Genomic DNA, 24488 nt, shown 5'->3' on the forward strand with positions numbered 1-24488 from the left:
TCTTTCACCAGAAGCAAACATCTTTACCTCTAAAGCTATTCAAGCCAGCTCATTATATCACTCTTCAGTCCTGCCTTGCAGCTTCCAGGACCAGGAAGAACTCTAAATGTCCAAAGTATTTACTGTTCTTAATCCCCAGCATGACGTTAAGTGAATTGGTTCTGTCATGTGAGTATAACTGATTATGTTTCCCCTAATAAAGATAGACACTTGAGCTACCCATCTGCAAGTTAGCCCAATGTAAAAGGTAGAGAGAACCACCTCTGTCAGATGCCAAGTTAACATCAATTGCTCATACCATGGAACTGTCAATTAAAATTCTAGAGTAATCTTTCAAACACAATTTTCCAGGCCAAAAACTATGTATAAATCCATAGTGAATTAAGAGGCACAGAAGGTAAAGTCTTAAGCTCCATGTATGTGTTAATATTCTTGGTTGGTCACTGGTAGATGACATTCATGGAGTCAGAATACCCTTGACTTTCACTCGAAATGTAGGTTCCATGAATTCATCCTCATTCATCAGCCCTGTTTTTTGGTGAAATGACTTTGCAAAGACGTTGCTTTCATTTCTTAATGCTGTGGTTCCTAGTAAGCTATACCAAGGTATAAAGGTTCCTTTCAAGAGCAGCACAGGGGCTGACTTGGCTTCCCACTTTAGGAGATTATAAATATTCTCACACACTTCTAAAAGGAAGCAAATTCTAAATTGGGGCTTTAAAATTCTGACATGTTTTTCACTCCATTTGTCAGTGGTCTGAATGTGGCAATAATAAAGGCTAACAGAGTAAAAACAAATGTTTTTATCCCAAGGATACCTGTCCTATTGGAGAATTTACTTTACCTGCAGAGATTCCATTTCTTCATCTTTTCTGTGGGTCTCCTCCAGGAGATCTGTAAGAAGAAAGCAAAATGCCCATCAAGATAATGTGAAAATGAGTTGCCTCTTAGTATCAAACCAAATTCAGTCAGGAGCTTGTAAAAACTGATGCCTGGAAAGAGGATTTGATGTTTAAGTGTGAAAAGGAATGTAAAAGAAAAGCCCTTTGATCCTAACTGATGAGATGGGGCAGAGCTCTGGACTCTGCTAATCGAGCTAGCTGAGAAGCCCTGGGAGGTCTGGACTCTGGTGGAGGTACCAGAGAAGAAAGCCAACCAATTTACAAATCCAAAATCATATCAATATTTCAGGAATTTGGCCCACTGTTTATATAACTCTGAAGTAACACAAAATTTTCTTTTAAAAAAAAGCTTATTTTTCTTTTTAATGAAAAATTAGAAACAAACCATTTGCTCTTAAAATAAGCTCCCAAGCCACGTTCCACCTCCAGAGTCAATTTTTATAACCAAATTAAAACATCCTGGAATAATGGGTGTTATTAATGGAAGTAGAACACCACCTTAACTGTAAAGTCGTATTAATTATCATTTCACTCTCAGAAGGCGGGAAGCACTGGAGCTACATCTGACCAAGCACTTGGCATTATCTCAGAGAGATGAGTGGCTGGAAGGGAAGGTAGTCAACTGAAGACAGTTCTGTCTAAATGCATGCATACAGCCATGCTATCTCAGTGCTCTACATTAATTTACAAACTCACTCTAAAGGAAAATACATTTGGCAAGCAGAATTTTCTGCCTGCAGCTAGACCGCCCTGTGCTATGATCTCATTAGATCTCCCAAACCGAAAGAGGGCTGGGCTGAGTCAGAAGTTGGATGAAAACAGGCAAGAAACACCTACAGCAGTGCACATTAACATGAGCATTTGTCTTGCTCTGTGATTGATATAGCTTACCAAGAGGCCGTGCTGCATAAAAGGAAAATATAACTTACAGAAATTCAATATGTATCTCAGAAAGGCAAGTGCAAATGTTTTTAGCAAGTGTTGTACTACATACAGCAGGAAGCAATACTACAGTGAGTAGTCAAGTCACAGTGCTATCTGTCATAAATGAGCAGGCAATACACTGAAACTTCAGGAGACCTGGCAGCTGGTATAACTGATGGGGAGATTGCATGGCTAATTCAGCTACAGAGGAGCTGCAAACAATCCCCTCAAGACACAATGTACTGGGATTCAGGAGAACAGGTGATTTTTGCTCTGCATCCCAGATAGGAGCTGTCTTTGGCTCCCAAACCTTCCCTAATCAGAGTTGGGTCAATAAAGTGAGGAGAAAGCCAAGGCATTAGGCGGCATTTTTAAAGCGGTCTTTGGTTGGCATAGCAGGTTCTCTAGCTATACAGAAACCAACTTGGGGGGTGGCAGATTGTTTAAGTGCCTTCAAAAATTCCTCATCCTGAATCCTTACTCATGTGCATTGGGACACTGCAGCTGGTACCATGAGGAGGCCACACGCATCTACTTTCTACACCTCACATCTGGGCGGGCCTCCTGACTTTATTGGCTAAATAGAATACAGCAGAATCTGTGCCCATCTGCCCTGAGAGTTCGAGGCCTTGCACATTTTCATTTTTCCACTTGGAACTCTCTCACCACCATAGAACAAGCCCAGGACAACTTGCTGGATGACAAGGGCCCAGGACTCTTCCTACCTGCAACATCCTGCAGGTTGCCTTAACTGGCTGCTAGCAAATGCCCAGAAGCATAGCTGTCCACTAGCCTGAGAATGACTGGATGACTCAGAAGGGGGGCTCGATAGAGGCCAAACTGCCCAGTGAGCCCAGGGACAAGCCCAACTCACAGAATCATGATCTATAGACATGGAATTGAGGGATGGTTTGGTACCCAGCACTTGCAAACTTACAGCAACCATTTGTTAACTGTACAAGAAGCATTCAGAATTTATTAGAAGGATATAAGAGTAACTAATAGATGCATGGGAAAAGATCCAGACTCTACAGAGAGTCTGGTCTGGGATAGTAGGGATGTAAGGAGCATGAATTAATGGGCATTTTATCCTGGGTGCCTCTAGTCTTTGTGTGACTCTACTCCGGATGAAATTCCAGAAACAGAAAAGCTAATGAGCCTAACTTAGATCTCTTGCCTACTGCTTGGCTAGGGGAAAGGATGGAGCACTTCCACTGATAATCCCAAAGGGATTAGATGAAGAACAGAAAGGATAGTTTCTAAATGAAAGATCAGGGAACTGTTAAAAGAAGGAGGAATGTGTATCAGACAGGCTAAAAACAACAGTTTCAGTAAGTTGTGTCTTCAACACAACTCTCTTGAATATTCACAAGATATAAGATCACTACTGTGTCCCTATGTGAACCTGGCCATTTTGATTCACTACTTCTGGATATTTGAAGGTTCTCTGAGCTAGGCCCCTTGCAGTGAATTACACTGTTTAATGGTACATTGGACCTGGAGTGATGGATAGTAGGGTCCATCAACCACCAACGAAAACTGATCTTGTTCCTCCAACTCCACTTAGTACAGCAAACACCAAACACCTTAGCTAAAACATAGCGGATAAATAATGGGTATTGGATCTCTTGTATAATCAAACTCAACTCGCAGATTTAATAAAATTATAAATGTAAAGATGTTCAGTCACCCTCAGAACTTCAGATAATTATTGCAATTTAAAAATTATGTTCTCAATTTTCTCCAAATATATAATAGAGGTTATGCTGCTTTTCCAACAAAGCTAATACCAATTGGAATGCTTGATTTTGGACAGCTGAACAGCAACAACAAAAAACCCCAAAAAAACCCAAAAAACTACAAAGAGATTCCTACACTTGGCATTTAAAATATAGAACTTCTAGACTTTTGGGAAAGATGGTGGAGTAGAACCCTAAGCTCACCTCATCCCATGGCTACAACTACATAATGCCCACATCAGTGTAAATAACCCAGAAGACTGGCAGAACAGACGTTTCACAGCTAAATGTAGAGAAGAGGCCACGTGGAAGAGGATAAGAAGGGCAGAGATGCTGCTGGGAGCTAAATAGACCCTCACCTGTCCTCAGGAGGGAGGGACACCTTGAGCCTCACAGTGGGCACCCCAGGCATGGGGAACCCTCACAGGGAAGAGGAATCCTGTGACATTTGACTTTGAAAACCTAGTGCACAATATCAGGAGTTCTTATAATCAGTGGCACTTAACACCTGGAACTTTAAAAATAATCATGCTGGGCTCTGGGAGAGCAAGGAGGGTGAGAGGAACTGAGTCTCCACCCTTAAAGAGACAGCACGACAAAGAGCCTTGCAGAGATACAGCAGAGAAGCAACAGTCTGAAAAATGCCTGGGACATACGGGAAAGAGATTTGTTTACTAATCTCAGAGTGTGAGCTGGAGGGGCAGGGGTCATTGGGTGACTTCTCTAAGAATAAAAGAGCTGGTGGGCACCATTTCCCTTCCCCCAGTCCCCAACCTAGACACACACGGACACCTGTCGGAACCAGCGAGGTGCCAATGCTTGCTACCTAACTTGCTAACAGCATGCCCAGCAGACAGGAGCTGCCCCCCTCCAGCTAGGCTTCAACTCAAGCCCCAAGTGGCTCCAGACTGGCCCACTAACAACACAGGGACCAAACCCTGTCCACAACAGGCAAAAATTGGTAGACTTTCTCTCCTTCTGAAGCCACAAGCTGATATTAGCCTGGTGCTTTCAAAGCCATGTTTTCTACTATGCCAAAGGAACCTGTACAAAAGCAAAGCTGGTAAAGAAGAAAGCAGAGCCAAGAGACAGAGAAAGAGTAGGTTGAGGACAAGATCCACCCTTGCCTGAAGCCCACATAACTCTCGAACTTCTAACTCTCCTCTCTCCCTCCCTCCCTCTCTCTCTCCCCCCTTCCTTCCTTTCATATTTCCTTCCATCTTTCTCTTCCTTTCCTCCCTTCCTTTCCTTCTTTCTTGTACTTAAATTAGGTTTAGTTGGATTGCTGTCAGTTGTAAAAGTCTCCGGTTGTGTGGCTGTACTGAGCTTTCTTATCTTTATTCGGAAACTTGGAGAACTCAGAATTGGCAAGAATGTTCTATTTTACAGTGAGCACTTCATTCGACAATAAATAAAGACATGAGGTTCCAAGAAGGCAAATGATCTGCTTGAGATTACTTAGTCTAAAGCCATAGCTACAGCCTTGCTCTCCTTGCAATCCTGGAGCCATCTTCCTGCCGTGTATATATCACATCATGCTCTCATTTGTACCACTGGTACTTAATTGTACCTTCCTTAATACTGTTATTTTTTAAAATGCACATGTTTGTATCCCTCTGATTTCCTTTAGGAGTTCTCTGATGTCAACGATCAGGCCTCCGATGTCTTCATATCCATATCCTCCCTAACTACTGCTTCTCTACCTCTGCTGCTTAACTTGGATCCCCAAAACTGTCTCCTCCTCTACATCACTGCTCTGTGCAATTGCTCACTTGTTAGGTCCCTTGTTCAAGTACACCCATTTGGGATGATGAACAGGGTTATTAACCTGTGCTGATAAAATATGGCTGAGAAGTAACTACTCTGCTGCAACCACAAGAAGAGAGAATACAGGTGAGACTTCTGGACAGCTGAAGTGACAGATGCTGTGACAACAGTGTGATTAGCGCACCTCGTTATAATGAGCAATCCTATTGTTGTCCGGTCTTACCGGCTTTAGAACGAACGATCAGCATTGAAAAAGTGGAAGGGCTGCCCTGCTCCCTTGCTCACCACTGGCATGTTCCTGTTTTGCTTTATTATTCTCTGGTTTGCTGTTCAATACAAACAGCAATTCAACTGCCATGCAAATTGCTGTGGCTAAATGTGCTTCCATCAACATTAGTTAATGAAAGATTTTTTTTTTTTTTCTTGGTGAAAAGGGCAGCAGTCCTGTGTATTTTCCTTGGATTCGCTCCAGCTCTTTAAATGAGTTGATACTAACTCATTATGACATACAGTCATTAGAGAGGGAAAAAAATCCCATTTAAAAAAGCAGGCCAGCATGGATGAGAATTGGAGAATCTGGTTGTGTTGTTTTGTTTTGTTCCACTTTGCATTTCTCTGGCACACTCAGAGTAATATATCACGACCATGTTTTTGGCTAAGACGGTCTTGTACTACTTCCTTCACAGTTTTCGCAACTAGTGGTCTGGCTGTTTAAGGAGCTTTGACACTTTTCATGTTGATTCTGGTTCCTGGTAGCCAAGGGAGCAGACAGGTTGTTTGTTTATTTGCTTTTAAAAGGAGAATCATGTCCAGCTGTACATGAGCAACCCATCTATCTAGAAACTTGACCCTGTTTCACAAAAAGGTTGGAGATCAAGTTTAGAAATGAGTAGATTTTTCCCCTTAATCTTTACTATAAAATATCTCATCCATATTATAACTCCACCCAGCTGGTCATGGACAGAAAGTTATAGAAACAAGGGCTTCAGACATAGCAACATTTATAACGGCAGCACTGGACAGAGGAGCATCGACAGCAGAATATGGCAAATTAATGATTGCAGAGATTAGCTCTGGCTCCTACACCTCACTTAGTAACCAGTGCTCCTGTTCAGTGTTCCTCTATGTGCTGACATTTACCTAAAACAATAGAGAGTGTAAATTCTCAAAAGAATGTATGCTTTTTCAAAAGTAAATTTGTGCCATTCTTCTTTGTGGGCGGCAGTTGTGGTATAATAAAATTAATCATATAAAAGAGCACCTTACAACACTTCAGAGGTCATAAATGATGGACCTAGCCTCCCATAGGTGTATACTAGATACGTGAGACACTAGCTACATGCTAAAGACCATGGCCAATTTCTCTTTTTCTTCTTTGGCTCCCCAGGTTATTGGAATCATTAATGTTTTAGGTACAGAAGGGATCATTGAAATAACCTAATCCCAGGGTTTTCAATCTTTTATTTTTTAAAACAAGTAGAATTTTGTCTTACGAGTGAAATCATACACACTTTCAAGTGTATACAGTATATAAATAAATACAGTAATTTAGAGAGCTGAAAGGAAGCTTCTTAGGTGAAAGCAGAGGAGAGGACCTGAGGCCCAGCCTGTTGGGACTTCATTCCTATCCTGGGATCAACCCCTGTGGTGCCACGGTGGAGCTATAAAGCTCCAAATTATGCTAATTGGAAACCACTGATCTAATCCAACCTCCTCACATTTTATAGACGAGGACTGAGTTCCCAAAGGGCAAAGCCTCTGTCAACATTACACAGCTAGTGAACAGAAGTGCATGAACCTGAGCCCAGGGCTTCTAAACTGGATCAGGGTCCAGTACTTTTTCCCACAAAAAATTGACTATCCTCCTTTGCTTTTCAAGATGTATTGAAATGACATATTATTCCAAACTCTATCATAAATGCTTATACATTGTCCAACGCCTCCCCAAACTGAAAGGAAACTTTGCTAAAGCAAACTGCATAACAACGATCTGGGAGAAAACGTATAGTTAACTGCTATCCAAAATGAAATTCCTCAACCCTGGGAGAGGACATCAAGAGATGCGGCTTTGGTGGAAAGCAAATACTTAGAACATTTGAAAAGGCAGTTGTTTTTGGCAAGATGTGCTCATCACAAAATGTACAGAATATCTCACAAGATAAAACAACAAAAAATCTGTTCAAATCAGTGGCGGACAGATGAATAATTCCTCTGCTTAATATAACATTTATCAGCAAATGTTTTTTCTGTTGTTACCCTAGTATAGGTAAATAGGATAAATGAGTAATATAACTGTACATTAGCCCAAATACCCTGAAAATAATCAAATGTGTTATTTTTCAATTAATATATGTAAAACACTTAAAATTATGTCTGGTACATAGTAAGAATCATATATACATTAGCTGTTATTATTATTTTAAGAATTACCCTTCAGTATGCCTGCTAAAGTCAGGAAAATGTGTGAAAAATAATCAATTGCATTTTAAAACAAGCAAAAAAAGCCCTCAAGTGTACAGCTTTTAGACTCCATCTATGATCGGTACCTACTTTATTTAGAACTCTGCCATATCTACTGCCACCACTGGTACATATGTGGATATACCACAATGAGGTAAGAGTTTTCTCATCAGGACTGACCACAGAAAACACACAGATTAAAATGAAGAACAACATTAAAAAAGTACGGCTATCCTCTGTGGTTTGTCTCAGACGCTGAAACAACATACTGGTCTACTGATGGAGCCCAAATAGTCCAATAAATGAAAGGTTTATAATCCACTGTCTGTCTTGGGTATGTGGTAAAACATCCAAATACAGGTACTCATGTTTTATTTGATGTCAATTCACTTCTGGTGAAACTTTCCATCTTGACAACTTTAGAGACTTAAAGCCTCTTCTCCGCAAAACTGCTATGCTACAGAAAACAACACAATAATCTATCCCATTCCATCTCATTCTTGGCTCTGGCTTGGAGAAACACCAAGATGTGGAACAAAATGTTCTGACTCTGCCACCTATTAAGACTTTTATCATTTTTATTAGCAACACAACAGAGAAAGTAAGAATATATTCTTTAGTAAAGTCACTGTTCTAAATTGGTCTGAGGGCTGTCTTGGTCAATGAGACTACATGTCACAATTAGCAAAATGAGGAAGAGAAGTTTATAATCTATTGTAAACACCACTCCAAGAATAAGTTTCATATGCTCGTATCTAGCCATAAAATCAAGCCTCTTTCTGCATATACTACCTCTAAATAGTGTTCACTTAATAGAAAGTTTCACTTTTATTTAAATTCCTCAGGTTGGAAGGCAGTTTATTTTAGACCCGTTTTGGCTCTAGACTCATAAGGTGCAAGTGAGTATGTATTTTGGGGCTCATAGAAATCCTAGGTTTATGACTTGTTCTTTGATCGTCTCCTGTTTATGGAAGCTACAAGTCTGTGCTGGTTTCTTGATGCACCTACTACTCAGCTGGGCATTTTAGACTCCTGGGTCTACCCTAAATCTTCTCTAGACATCACAGACAAAGTTCTGAAAAACAAATATGAAGAACAAATCTTGAAAGCAGTGAGAGAGAAACAATACTTTAGTTATAGGGGGAAAACAATTAGAATGCTAGTGAATTTCTCATTAGAAACCATACAGGTCATAACACATTTTTTAAATGCTGGAAGGAAAGAACCGACAACTCAGAATTCTGCAAAGCACTGAAAATATCCTTCAAGAATGAAGGTAAAGTTGAGACATTCTCAGGAAGAAAAATTAATTTGTTGTCAGCAGACCTACACTAAAACAGTGGCTATGGAAGTTATCTGAAAAAGAAAAGAAATGATTAAAAAAAAAAAGGAATCTTAGAAGATGAGGAAGAAAGAACACAGTAATAAATAATACATGTGTCTGCTGGCCATTTGGATGTCTTCTTTGCAGAAATGTCTGTTCATGTCTTCTGCCCATTTCTTGATTCAATTATTTGTTCTTTGGGTGTTGAGTTTGATAAGTTCTTTATAGATTTTGGATACTAGCCCTTTATCTGATATGTCATTTGCAAATATCTTCTCCCATTCTGTCAGTTGTCTTTTGGTTTTGTGGACTGTTTCCTTTGCTGTGCAAAAGCTTTTTATTTTGATGAAGTCCTAATAGTAGGGGGTTGGGGGGATGGGTTAGCCTAGTGATGGGTATTAAAGAGGGCACATACTGAATGAAGCACTGGGTCTTATACGCAAAAAATGAATCATGGAACACTACATCAGAAACTAATGATATAATGTATGGTGATAAAATAAAAAAGAATAATAAAAAAGAATAAAAATAAAAATAAATAATAGATAAATCCAATAAAATTTCCTTCTTCTATTGATTTTTAAAATTATGTTTGATGTTGAGGGGCGCCTGGGTAGCTCAGTCGTTAAGTGTCTGCCTTCAGCTCAGGTCATGATCACTTCTCGGCCTTTTGGCTAAGATCAAGTGTAGCTCAGGTCATGATCCCAGGGTCCTGGGATCGAGCCCCGCATCAGGCTCCCTGCTCCACAAGAAGTCTGTTCTCCTCTCCCAATCTCCCTGCTTGTGTTCCCTCTCTCGCTGTGTCTCTGTCAAATAAATAAATTCTTTTTAAAAAAATAAAAAATAAATAAAATTATGTTTGATGTTGAAACAAAAAATTGAACACTATCTGACATGGTTCTAAATGCATTTAGAGGAAATATTTATTTTATATATATATAATATATATATTATATATATATATTTCAATTTTTTTTTTTTTTAAGTAGGCTACATGTCCAACGTGGGGCTTTAACTCCCAACCCAGAGATCAAGAGTTGTATGCTATACTGACTAAGCCAGCCAGGGCAAAAGAACATGAAGAAAGAAATTTGCTACACTTTAAACTGGTAAAATGACAATACCAGTAGACCATCAGGCTGTGTATGTACAATGTAATGCTTAGAGCAACCACTAAAAGAGCTACACAAAGAGATGCACTCAAAAACACAATTGATAAAATGGGATTCTAAAAAAAACCCTGTTCAAATAACCAACAATAAGGGTGGGGGTGGGGGGCGGGAAGCAGAGAAATAAAAAAACACAGAAAACAAGCAAAAATGGCAGAATTAAAGTCCTAACATATCAATAATTACCTTATATGAAAATGGTCTAAATATACCAATTAAAAGATAGAAATTGCCAGATTTGATTAATGACCTCTCTGCCATTAATCTATGACATGATCCATGCATGATATGCTGTCTATTACAAACTCACTTCAAATATACTGATTTGGCAGGATGAGAGTAAAAAATGAAAAAGATTACACCATGCAAACATTAATGAAAAAAAAAATCAGGAATGATATATCAATATGAGACAAAGTAGATTCCAGAGCCAAGAAAATTAATGGAAACAGAATAGGACATTATATAATGATAATAAGAGCTAATCTATGAAGAAGATATAACAATCCTATATATGTATGTACTAAATAACAAATCTGCAAAAAAAAGTGATGAAAAACTGACACAACCGAAAGAGAAAATAGAAAAATTAAAAATTATAGAGAATTCAACATCCCTCTCTCAACAAGTGATTGTACAACTAGGCAGAAAATCATCAAGGATATATAGAAGCACATATAAAAGATATATTTAAGCATAAATATAACAGTAAAATCTCTAAACATTGGAAACTAAACAATATTAAATAATCTATGAGATAAAGAGAATATCTCAAGGGAGATAAAAAAAAAAATCATGAACTGCATAAAACAATTGTGGGACACAGCCAAAGCAGTGTTGAGAGGTAAATCTATAGCACTAAATGCATGCATTAGCAAAAAGGTCTTAAATGAATACTCAATACCTCAAGCACCTAAAGAAAGAACATAATAAATCCCAAGCAGCAGAAGGAAGGAAATAAGAAATAACAGAAACCAATGAAATTAAAAACAGAAAAACAATAGAAAAAAATTAACGAAGCAAAGAGCTGGTTCTTTACATAGTTCAAGAAAACTGACAAACCTTTAGGAAGATTGACCAAAAAGAGAAAGAGTTATTGAGACAGAAAGAAAGGGGTGGGGGGAAATTACCAGTATCAGGAAGGAAAGAGGGGATATCACTACAAATCCTGCAGATATCAAAAGGATAATAAGGGAAGACTATGAGCAACTCTTCATATATAAATGTGAGAACATGGATGAAATGAACCACTTCTTTAAAAAGCATAACTTAGGGCGCCTGGGTGGCTCAGTTGGTTAAGCGACTGCCTTCGGCTCAGGTCATGATCCTGGAGTCCTGGGATCGAGTCCCGCATCGGGCTCCCTGCTCGGCAGGGAGTCTGCTTCTCCCTCTGACCCTCCTCCCTCTCATGCTCTCTGTCTCTCATTCTCTCTCTCTCAAATAAATAAGTAAAATCTTTAAAAAAATAAAATAAAATAAAAAAATAAATAAAAAGCATAACTTACCCAGTATAAAATATATAATTTGAATAGCCTGTAAGTATTAACAAAATTGGATTTATAAGTGTAAAACTCCCAGAAGAGAAGTATCCAGGCCAGCAGGTTTCACTGGTGAATTCTACCAAATGTTTAAAAAAGAATTAGCACCAATTTTACACAATCTCTTCAGAAAAAAAAAAGGGGGGAATACTTCCCAATTCATTTTATCAAGCTAGTATTGCCTCACTACCAAAAATATACAGTTAAAAAAAAAGATAAAGAAAAAAAATGGCAGCTCCCTCCTAAATACAGATGCAGAAATCCACAACAAATATTAGCAAATAGAATTTAACAACATATAAAAAGAATTCTATTTCATGACTAAGCTGGGTTTATTCTAAAGATGCAAGATTGGCTCAATGTTCAAAAATCAGTCCATATAATCCATCATCTTAACAGAATAAAGAAGAAAAATCACATGATCATATCAATCAATGGATAAAAATATACCTGACAAAATTCATAACACAGTCAAGATTTTTAAAAAACTCAGAAAAAAAAAATAAGGGAATTTTTTCAACCTGATAAAGAGCACCTACAAAAAAACCCTACAACTAACATTATACTTAATGTTAAAGAAAGATGAAAGATGGAATGTTTTCCCTTTAATATCAGAAATAAGGCAAGAATGCTCTTTCTCACAATTCTTATTCATCAGGGTTTGGGAAGACTTCCTAATGCAATAAAACAAAGAAATAAAAGGTAAACCATCAGAAATTCTCTACGGAAAGAAAATGTAACTATAGTAGCTAAAAGAGTTTTTAAAAAGAAGAGTAAACTGGGAGAAATCAGTCTATTCAATTTCTAGGTTTATTATACAGCTACAGTAATCAAGACTGTGTGGTCTTTGTGGAGGTATATACACACAGATTAATGGAACAGACAGAGAACCCAATTACAGAAAATGAAGAACAAATTAGTGGTTGCCAGGAGTTAAGGGTGGAGTGAGGGTGAAAGGGAAGTCAGTGTGGCTATAAGAGGCAACATGAGGGATCTTCATGTGGATGAAAATGTTCTGTTATCTTGACTGTATCAATGTCAATATCCTGGTTACACTATATACAACAGTTTTGCAAGATATTTCTATTGGGAGAAAATGGGTAAGGGGATCTTTATATATTATAAGATTTCTTGACAGTCTCACAACTTCATGTGAATAGAAAATTATCCTCAAAATAAAAATTTCAATGAAACTACTGTTATTTAACATAGTACCAGAAGTCCTAGCCATAGCAATCGGACAACAGAAAGAAGAGGCATCCAAATCAGCAAGGAAGTAAAACTTTCACTCTTTGCAGATGACATAATACTCTATATAAAAAACTCCAAAGAGTTCACCATAAAACTGCTAAAACTTATAAGCAAATTCAGTAAAGTCGCAGGATAAAAAATCAACATACAGAAATCTGTTGCATTTCCATACACCAATAATGAAGTAGCAGAAAGAGAAATTAAGGAATTAACCCCATTTACAATTGCCCCCCAAACAATAAGATACTTAGGAATAAAGTTACCCAAAGAAGTGAAAGACTTGTACTCTGAAAACTATAAAACACTGATGAAAGAAATGGTATATGACACAAAGACATGGAAAAACATTCCATGTTCAAGGACTAGGAACAAATACTGTTAAAATGTCTATATTACCCAAAACAATCTATACATTTAATGCAATCCCTATCAAAATACCAACAGCATTTTTCACAGAGCTAGAACAAACAATTCTAAAATTTGTATGGAACCACAAAGACTCCAAATAGCCAAAGCAACTTTGACAAAGAAAAGCAAAGCTGGAGGCATGACAATTCCAGACTTCAAGTTATATTACAAAGCTGCAGTAATCAAAACAGTATGGTACTGGCACAAAAACAGACACATAGATCAATGCGGCAGAACAGAAAACCCAGAAATGAACTCACAATTACATGGTCAATTAATCTTTGACAAAACAAGTAAGAATATCTAATGGGAAAAAGGCAGTCTCTTTAACAAATGATGGGAATACTGGACAGCAACATGCAAAAGAATGAAACTGGGCCACTTTCTTATACCATACACAAAAATAAATTCAAAATGGATCAAAGACCTAGCTGTGAGACTTGACACCATACAAATCCTAAAAGAGATCACAGGCAGTAATCTCTTTAACATCAGCTGTAGCAACTTCTTTCTAGATATGTCTCTGGAGGCAAGGGAAACAAAGCAAAAATAAACTGTTGGGGCTTCATCAAAATAAAAAGCTTCTGCACAGTGTAGGAAACAATCAACAAAACTAAAAAACAACCTAGAGAATGGGAGAAGACATTTATTTGCAAATGACATATCTGATAAAGGGTTACTATCCAAAATATATAAAGAACTTATAAAATTCAACATCCAGAAACAAATAATCCAATTAAAAAGTGGGCAGAAGACATGAATAGACATTTTTCCAAAGAAGACATCCAGATGGCCAATACACACATGAAAAGATGCTCAACATGACTGATCAACAGGGAAATACAAATCAAAGCCACAATGAGATATCTTACACCTGTCACAATGACTAAAATCAAAAAACACAAGAAACAAAAAGGGCTGGTGAGGACGTGGAGAAAAACAGAACCCTTGTGCACTGTTGGTGGGAATACAAACTCATGCAGCCATGGTGGGAAGTAGTACGGAGGTCCCTCAAAAAATTAAAAATAGAACTACGACATGATGCAGTAATTCTATTATTGTTATTTACCCAATGAATATGAAAACACTAATTCAAAAAGATAGTATGTACCCCTATGTTTACTGCAGCATTATTATTTACAATAGGCAAATTATGGAAGCAGCCCAAGTGTCCACTGATAGATGAATGGATAAAGATCTAGTGTATATATATATATACACACACACAATGGAATATTACTCAGCCATAGAAAAGAATGAAATTTTGCCCTTTGCAATGACATGGATGGAACTAGAGAGTACTACGCTAAGCAAAATAAGTCAGTCATAGAAAGACAAATACCATATGATTTCGCTCCTATGTGGAATTTAAGAAACAAAACAAACGAGCAAAGGGGGGGAAAAAAGAGAGAGGGAAGCAAACCAAGAAACAGTCTCTTAAATCTAGAGAACAAACTGATGGTTCTCAGAAGGGAGGTGGGTGGGGGGGATGGGTGAAATAGGTGATGGGGATTAAGGAGTACACTTGTGATGAGCAGCAGGTGATGTACGGAAGTGCTGAAATCACGATATTGTCCACCTGAAACTACTATTACACTGTATGTTAACTAACTGGAATTTAAATAAAAAATCATAATGGCTTTAGACAAAATAACAGATAATGGATATTAAAGATAACTAATTAATTAATTACTTTTTGAGGTCAGGACCTCAACATCTGCCCTTTCCTGTCCATCCTCATTGCAATTGCCCTATTCCACACATCTTCTCTTTTCTAGACCACTATGATTACCTACATTTCTAAAGCAAAGTATATAGCTTGACAATGAACTACTACTAAAAGAAAAGAAATAAAAAATAAAAATAAAACCTTGGACATGCTGAGGAATACAGAACATGAGCTTTGGTGTCAGAGTCATTTGGGTATATAATCATCCACCTACTCCTCTTTCCTTCACTCTAAAAGGTACAAAAATGCCAACATTATATAACTGTTGAATGATTATATGAAATAATGTACATAACTTTTTCAATTAATAGTATCATCATTATTTCATCACACCTGTATCACAATAATTATTAATTATGAATATAAATTGTGTTGATGATTAGAGAGCCCTGCTTTTGCAAGAGAGAAAATAATTAGGTAAAACCGCACATTGATAGGGTAAAAACCATCAGTATTTTCTCGGATACTGTATTCTGTTCTGAAGACAGAGACTCTACAATATTATTCCCTCCCCCTCATATCTTGTAAACTAGAAATTAAGTCCTTTGTTGATCTGAATTTATGGGAATCTATACAGTAGACTGCTGTGAAATATGCTATGCGGTTTTTTATTAAATCCCAAATGGATGCTATGGGGGGAAATGTTACTAAAACTTTGAGAAAAGCAGTGATCTTCAAGTTCCATAAATTCCACTTCAAAAACGTGATCTAAAATTCTCATCTGAAATACTACAATAGTGTCTTGGCTATGTTCTCTATCCCCAGTGTCTTATCACTCAGTCTTTCCCCTAGACTGCCCTGAGTGATGAATCTAAAACAGATATGCTCATGTCACTCTTAGTTCAAAGATGTTTTGGGCCTTTGAACTACTTACAGTGTTGTATTCCATCTGTACTGCCATAAGTGACTGACTGGTCATGACTTCCTAGAGTGTATATGGTCAAGTATTCTAGGGTATGCCTGAGCTCAGTGGAAAGAAGGTCTTAAATTCAGTTTGGATGTCTTCCATGGATATACGGGTAGGGGAGATTAGTAAAATGTAGAGGTCTAGTATTTCCCATGCTGAGATAAAATCCAAACTCCTTAGTAAATTATTTATAAAGGATCCCTCCACAGTTTACTTCCAAGACCATTATCTTTTGTCATCACTTTAATATCTCCTTACATTACCTATAATGTCCTTCCTGAACTTCACTAATTAGAAAATATCTAACCCAGCTTAACAAATATCCTTAGTTGACTTTCACAAGCCATCCCATGACCAAACACCACTCATATTCCTGGAAATACTGCTTCGGCTTTCATGTTCCCAGAGTAATTTCTTTTATTATTTATTCTATTATAGTAAATTATTATACATTTGGATCTGTTACCAAATTCAAACTCTTTGGTAAGTACCATGTTCAGGAGCTTTAGCTCAGGCTAAAGAAACATTTACTGAGTAAATGGATTTTTAAGAAAACAATAAAAGCTGAATTTCTTACAAAGATTCATAGAGTAAGTGGGGGAGAGAGAAAAAATATTGACTCCTACTTTGCTGTACTCTGGTCTTCACATCTATATACCATGTTATCTGGAAAGCTGGAGAGGTCAAGGGCTCACTATCTTGGACTGATATAGAAACATCACAGACTTGATATACGTCCCTCAAGATAGGAACATCAGATGACAAACCAGATGATACAAAATGGGAAGTACTATCAGCATTTCAAACTAATTATTCTGAAGTTATAACTACAATTTACTTCATTACATTTTATATTATTCTTCTATATTTTATCCCTTTCTAATAATCCTGAAACAATTGGGATTTCCTATCCCCAAAATAGTATCCTCTGGCAAAAGTGAGAAGAATCTAGTCATATCTACAATTGGGATAACTTGACAATTAAGATAATAATGGCAAAACCCATGATAAGCCAATGAGCAATGTTCAAGTTCATGGCCAAGTTTCTACCAAGCCCATTCAAAGAAGGTATGGTTTAGTTACTATTGTAGAAAATACCAGAATGACAATCAGGAGATCCGGGCTCTAGTTCTTCCTCTGCTATTAGTTAATAGAGTTATAAGAATGACCACTTAATTTTTCTTGGCCACAGTGATTATATCAACAAGATAAAGGGAGTAACCTATGTTATTGCAAAGATCCATTCAGCACTGAAACTTTAAGCACTGTACTTTGGTAAATTGCTGCATGGTCTCTACATACTAGTTGTTGTCTCTTAGTTGAGTGGCTCAATCTGTATGAGTAATAATTATTCAGAATTAATATGGATGACAATCATTTCCCTAAAACTTTTTAGAAATCCAAACAGATTCTTTACTTAGTTTAAGTAATTATTCATATTGTTAGGACTGTTTATAGATATAAACGTGACAAATTCATTCTCATTGACCTCTAATATCTGTTTTCTTTTACACCCAGGGTAAATACACTTTAGATAATTACAAATCTTCCCTTTTTTTCTTCAAATCCTCACAATTACAATAATTCTTTTATATCTTCTTATTCAGAGTCCTTTTTAAATTCCAATAAACAAATTAAATCAACTGTTTTAACTGGAAGTAGAAAAACAGCACAAAGTAGATTTTTACACAAATGAAGATTATATAACACAAATATTTTCATTTGCCAAATCAGTTTCTTTCCTTGTCAGTGTCAAGGCAAAAAAACAAAAACAAAAAACAAAAAGACCAAGAGTGTCTTCAAAGGCATTTGACAGGCATTAGACAGACCTTCTACAAGGCACTTGAGCACCCCAAACCCAGTTCATAAATAGGTAGGATTGGGATTTTAGTGGTTTTAGTCCTTTACTATTAATAAGAATTTAAAATATGTGTCTCATTTAAATAGGGATTAAAAATACTCAACTGGTAATATAAAAAATAAAGACTGAGCCAAAACAGTCCCCAATGTAAGAATATACTATGAAAAAAAAAAATCTTAAATGAGTGTTTTCTTTTGGTGTTATGTTCAGATGGCAAATAGTTTTCATGGATAATCTCACATACAGGTCATTGCTTCCTTTAATTAGTAACTTTTGTTAAACATAAAAAAAAGCTTCAAGTTATTTTTAAAACAGATTACAACTGCCTAGTCCATTAACAAATTGTCATATTAACATTGGCCACATTGTACTGCCTTTCTTTAAAGGTTACTCGATTCATTTTCATAGATTTTAATTAACTTTTCTTTTCCCATTAGGGTTGATCATGAAACAGTGACAGAGGCATTTTGTCTTTTTTTGCTTCTAGATCTACAGCATTTTCTGGTCCTGAAAAACAGGACCAGAAAATGCAAAAGATGTGGATCCCAAATTAGTCGGTGGTGACTTGTAGATATATTCAAAGAATCCAGGCCCTGTGAAATCCACCAGCAAACTGACTGAATCAATTTCATGTTGCCACCATACTTCTGGAAGTCTCTTTAAAAATTCCTATTTCCATCAGCAGCTTCTCTTATTTGCATTAGCTGGGAACTGTACATATAATCATAACTGACAGGCTAGAGAGAGTTTAGGCTTATAAGACAGGGAACGGAAAGGAAAATGTTCATTGTTTAGGTTCCCTAAAGTAGAAACTGTTATCTTTGTTTCAGAAACAGATGTACTATACTTGCAGTCCAATCCATAAGGTTTAGGCAAGTCTACAAGTTTGTAACAAATTCAAGGGTTCTATTCTCACACAATGACCTCTTTTCCCAGCACTTTCATATGTGAATATATGTAGAGACCAGAAGAACCTGGCTCTTGAACACCATGTTATGTATATACATGTAATACACGCACAAAAAAACACATACACATACATATACACGTGTGCTGGTATGATCTCTGTTCAAATGCCATCTTATCAGAGAGGACTCTCCTGATCTAAAAAGATCTAAAATAGTACTTATATTTGTCTTTGCTATCATTACTCCCTATACTCTTACCCTGTTTTGATACTGATATACGTACTTATTAATATCAAAGGCTATATTTAAATATGAACACATGTAGTTCATTTTCAAAATAGGTGCTATAAAGAAAATAACTATATACTAAGAAAAGACTGAAATTGCATAATAAATATGACCAGTTACAGGGTAAGTAAATCAGTACAAAATTGGAGGAAGAGGACGAGGAAGGAGATAGGGAGACATAGCAAAAGACATTACATGGGAAGGACTGCTATTCCTAGAGCATTTCCCCCTTCTCCCAAAGTAGATCTCATTTTTTAAGTCCTGTCCTCACATATGCAACCATTCCTTCAATATGTCCACTGGCACTCTCTCTGCTCTATTACAGCTCTCCTCCCTACAGTCTCAGCTCCAGTCCTGCTTGCTTCTCTGCCCTAGTATATGCCATTTATTCTGCCTCAGGGTCTTCGCCACGACCGATTCCTCAGCCTAGAACAAACTTTCCATTCAGGTCTCTGTTCATATTGGAAAGAACTTCCCTGATCTAAAAAGATCTAAGGGGCACCTGGGTGGCTCAGTCGTTAAGCGTCTGCCTTTGGCTCAGGTCATGGGGATTGAGCCCCGTGTCAGGCTCCCTGCTCAGAGGGAAGCTTGCTTCTCCCTCTCCTACTCCCCCTGCCTATGTTCCCTCTCTCGCTGTCTCTCTCTCTCTGTCACATAAATAAAAAATCTTAAATAAATAAATTTTTAAAAAAGATCTAAAACAATACACCCATGTCCCTTCCAACTTACCCTGCTTTGATTTCTTCTTAGTCCTTTCTGACATACAGAATATTATCTGTATGTCTCTTAACTGTTTATTGTCTTTTTCCCTCCACCTCCACCAGAATATAAGTGCTATAAAAACATGGATTTTGTTTGTTCAGGTCACTAAGTATCTTAATGCAGTCTAGAGCAGTGCCAGGCACAAAGAGGGTACTCAGCAAATACTAGTTGAATTAATGACTCTAATTCTAGCCTTCCTACTAATGCAAAATTGAATTTTATACAACACAAATTACATCTCATTTCACATCTTCATTTTCCTCCAACACCAAACTAATATTGCTTAAAATACCGTAATCAATCAGTTCCCTATGCTTTCAGACTATCATCCATATCCCCTTTATGAATTGAACTCTGTTTAATTTTCCAGTCTTATTTTTCACCATCCCTTTTCATATTCTAAATTCTAGTCATACTAAACTCTTTGTAGATCTAAAATGTAGTATGCTCCCTTCAACTTCGAAGTCCAAGTTTGTTTTTTCTACATAGAATGCCCTATCTACCCCGTTTATCCTGGCTAACTCTTACTTGTCCATTTGGGGTTAGATACCCTTCATAATTGCTCTCATAATCACTACCCTGTGCTTTGATTTCACACACCACTTTCACACTATTTTTTTAAAAATAATAATGGTTTCCTTATTTATCTGCTTCACCTCCCTCATTGCATGACGGGCTCTTTGGGGACTGCAAAGTGTCTCTTTACATTTATTCAACATAGTACCTGGAACCCAGTCAACACTTAATGAATATTGACTAATGGAGACATATTATAAATTTGTATTAAAAACTAAAGTATTCTGGTTTTTGAGATTTGAGAGCTTGCTGAACCATGACCTGAGAAAATTGGAGACATACTATGATACTGCTTAGACTAAGATCACAAATTTCTACATTAGAGTCTTCATTTTCAATAAACTACATAATCAAATATTAGTTATATGTAATTTCAAATATACAGCTGAGATATTTTAAACTTGGTAAAGCATTTGGATAAGTAAATATTATGTAATTGGGAAGGGCTAGGCATGACTCATTTTTTTTTTTCAAAATGTAACCTTGGTTAATATTTCAAAATTTGCCTACAAACTTAACTTCCTTGCCTGTAACTGACTTTTAAAACCGAAACATTAAATCACATATCTTGAACTTTACAGCATAAATAATACAAATTTAAGATGTAAACTTAGAGATTCCACTATGATAGTACACCTCAATCACCCCCTTCTCCCCATCAGCTGGGTGAGCATTTGGGTGTCCATTTTCCCACATGGTGATGGATCTGCACTTCGCTTCATCAGGTCTCCCTTGGGCCAAGAACACATTTTAGACATAATTATGGGAGCAGTCTGTGGCGGTGGAAAACCAAAGTTAGCTGAACCACATGGAAATAAAAACCATGTCATTGGTGTCATTACCAGTACACTCTAACCAACAGAGTTAACCTCAATGTAAACACCGGGCAAAAATAGCACAACACTCCATCCTTTGGAGAAATCAGTCCCTTTGGAAAGAATGCAATAAGTAGGAAACACCTGGACTCATATTTTTTGGACCCAAAGAGGACACAAGTATTTTTTTTTTTTAAAGTTTACATGCATGTAAAAAAAAAAAAAAAAGTAAAGCAGCTGAAAAAAAGTTTACAGTGAAAAGTTTCATGATCTATATAAAGAAAAAGGACTCAAGAAGGTGTAAGTGACAGTAAAATAAAAACTTTTATTTTTTTATTCTTAAATAGCCTAACAGATAAGTTTTTTCAAAATGATAATAGCAACAATGTATTAAATTACATATGCTTATGTATGTAGCTTATGTGTATATGTATATGCATGTACATATATCTATGCTTATGTACACTTACACATAAGCAAAATAAATAATAATGATATAAAAGATGGGAAGGAGGAAAATTAGGACTATTTTTTTATTATAAATGAGGTGCCAGTGAGGTGGCATAGTAGTATTTGAAAGAGGACTTGTATTAGTTGTAAATATATATTACAAACTCTAGGGCAAACACTACAAAAAAGAAAAAAAGAAGTATAGATAATATACTAAGAAAGAGAGAAAACAGAATCATATAAAATACTAAAAACCACATAAGGCAGAAAACGAGTGGAAGAAAAACTAGGAACAAAGAACAGGAGCAACAAACAGAAAACAGTAACAAAAATGGTAGGTATTAATTTGATTATATCAAATCACTTTGAATGTCAATAGTCTAAAAGCATGCAGAGATTTTTAGAGCACATCAAAAAAACACTGTGACCCAACTATATGTTATTTACAAAGAATCTACTTTAAATATACAGACAGGGGCGCCTGGGTGGCTCAGTCGTTAAGCGTCTGCCTTCGGCTCAGGTCATGATCCCAGGGTCCTGGGATCGAGCCCCGCATCGGGCTCGCTGCTCAGCGGGAAGCCTGCTTCTCCCTCTTCCACTCCCCCTGCTTGTATTCCCTCTCTCGCTGTGTCTCTCTCTCTGTCAAATAAATAAATAAAATCTTTAAAAAATATATATATATATATATACAGACATATATAGATTCCAAGTAAATGGATGGACAAAAATAAACCATGCTAACAGTAATCAAAAGACTCAGGAATAGCTATATTAATTTCAGATGGAGTAGACTTCAAAGGAAGGAAAGATATTAGGAATAAAGATGGCATTATAAAATGATAAAGGGATCAGTTTTCCAAGAAGGTATAATAATCATTATAGAAGATATAATAACCATTAACATGTATGTACCTAACAGCAGAGCATCAGACTACATGAGGCAAAAACTGAAAAAATTACAAAGATAGATGATACATCCACCATAATAGCTGGCAACTTCAAAAACCCTCTATCAAAGGTGGACAGATCCAGCAGGCAGAAAATCAGTAAGGATGTAGTTGAACTCAGCATCATCAATGAACTGGATATAACTGACATCTATAGACTACTTCATCTAACAACAGCAGAATACATAATCTTCTCAAGCTAACATATAACATTCACCAAGATGGACCACATTCTAGGCCATAAAAGATATTTTATCAAGTTTAAAACAACAGAACACACAGTGTCTGCTCTCAGACCACAATGCAATTAAACTAGAAATCAATAACAGAACGATAACTTGAAAATCCCTAATACATAGTTGTAAAATAACACACTTCTAAATAACACATGGGTCAAAGGAGAAATATCAAGAGAAATTAAGAAATATTTTGAACTGGATGAAAATAAAAACAGCACTTATCAAAATTTCTGGGATGCCATGAAAGCATTGCTTACCGGGAAATTTACAGTATTGAATGAATGTATCAGGAAAGAAGAAGGATCAAAAAATCAATAATCTAACTTTCTCCCTTAGAAATCTAGAAAAAAAAAAGACAAATCCACAGTAAGGCTAAGAAAACAAATAATAAGAAATAGAACAGATATCAATGAAATTGAAAACCGGGACTCAATAGAGAAAATCAATAAAACCAAAAGCTGGTTCTCAATAAAGATCAATTAAATTGATAAGCCTCTAGCCAGGTTAACTAAGAAAGAAAGAGAGGGCACAAATTACTAATATTGGAAATGAAAGAGGGGACATCACAATAGATCCCATGGAAATTAAAAGAATAATAAAGAAATACCATGAATAGTTCTATACCCACAAATTTGAGAGCCTAGGTGAAACAGACCAATTCCTTAAAAGATACAATCTGCCCAAACTCACACAAAAATAGACAATATAAATAAATCTGTATCTATTAAAGAAGTTGAATCAATAATGAATATCCCCCCTCAAAAAAAATACAGAAAGCAACAGGCCCAGATGAGTTCACAGGTGAACTTAATTATAAGGAAGAAATTACACCAACTTTCTACAATCTCTTTCAGAGGATAAAAGCAGAGGGAGTACTTCCTAACTCATAATATGAGACCAGAATTACCCTAATGCCCAGGCTAGGCAAAATATCTTACAAGAAAACGACAGACCAGTATCTCTTATGAACATAGACGCAAAAACTCCCAACAAAATATTCAGAAAACAAATCCAACAATGTCTAAAAATAATTATACTCCACAACAAAGTGGGATTCATACCAGATATGTAAGGCTAGTTTAACATTTAAAACTCAACTAATGTAAGCCATCACATTACAGATTAAAAAAGAATCACATGATCATATCAATAGATTAAAAAAGCACTTGACAAAATCCAATACCTCCTCATGACAAAATTCTCAGTAAACTAGGAATGGAGGGAAACTTTCTCAACTTGACACACACAAAAATTATAGCTAATGTCACATACTTAATGGTGAGAAACTTGAAGCTTGCCCACTCAGGATGTCCCTTCTCACCGTTCCTTTCAACATCATTCTGGATCCCTGCTAATGCAAGAATGCAAGAAAAAGAAATGAAAGGTACACAGATTGGGGAAAGGAATAAAACTGTCTTTGTTCACAGATGACATGTTTGTATATATAGAAAATCTGAAAGAACAGACAAGAAAAACAAAAACAAAAACTACTTCCTAGAACTAATAACTACAGGCAAAGTTGCA

The 24488-nt window shown here is 36.6% G+C and overlaps 1 protein-coding gene across 13 annotated transcripts in view; it reads right to left on the minus strand.

The window, feature by feature from the left end:
* The window catches only part of CEP128 (centrosomal protein 128), a 393611-nt gene that overhangs the window by 77852 nt on the left and 291271 nt on the right, over nucleotides 1-24488 (minus strand). For all 13 annotated transcript variants that reach the window (XM_064571430.1, XM_064571438.1, XM_064571431.1 and 10 more), the window contains one exon: nucleotides 845-894. In XM_064571430.1, coding sequence (XP_064427500.1) covers nucleotides 845-894 — 50 coding nt within the window. The remainder of the gene's footprint in view (nucleotides 1-844; nucleotides 895-24488) is intronic.

Source organism: Mirounga angustirostris, unplaced genomic scaffold (assembly GCF_029215605.1).
Source record: "Mirounga angustirostris isolate CCGP_5_RB_7025 unplaced genomic scaffold, mMirAng1.0.hap1 SCAF_9, whole genome shotgun sequence".
Classification (NCBI taxonomy): domain Eukaryota; kingdom Metazoa; phylum Chordata; class Mammalia; order Carnivora; family Phocidae; genus Mirounga; species Mirounga angustirostris.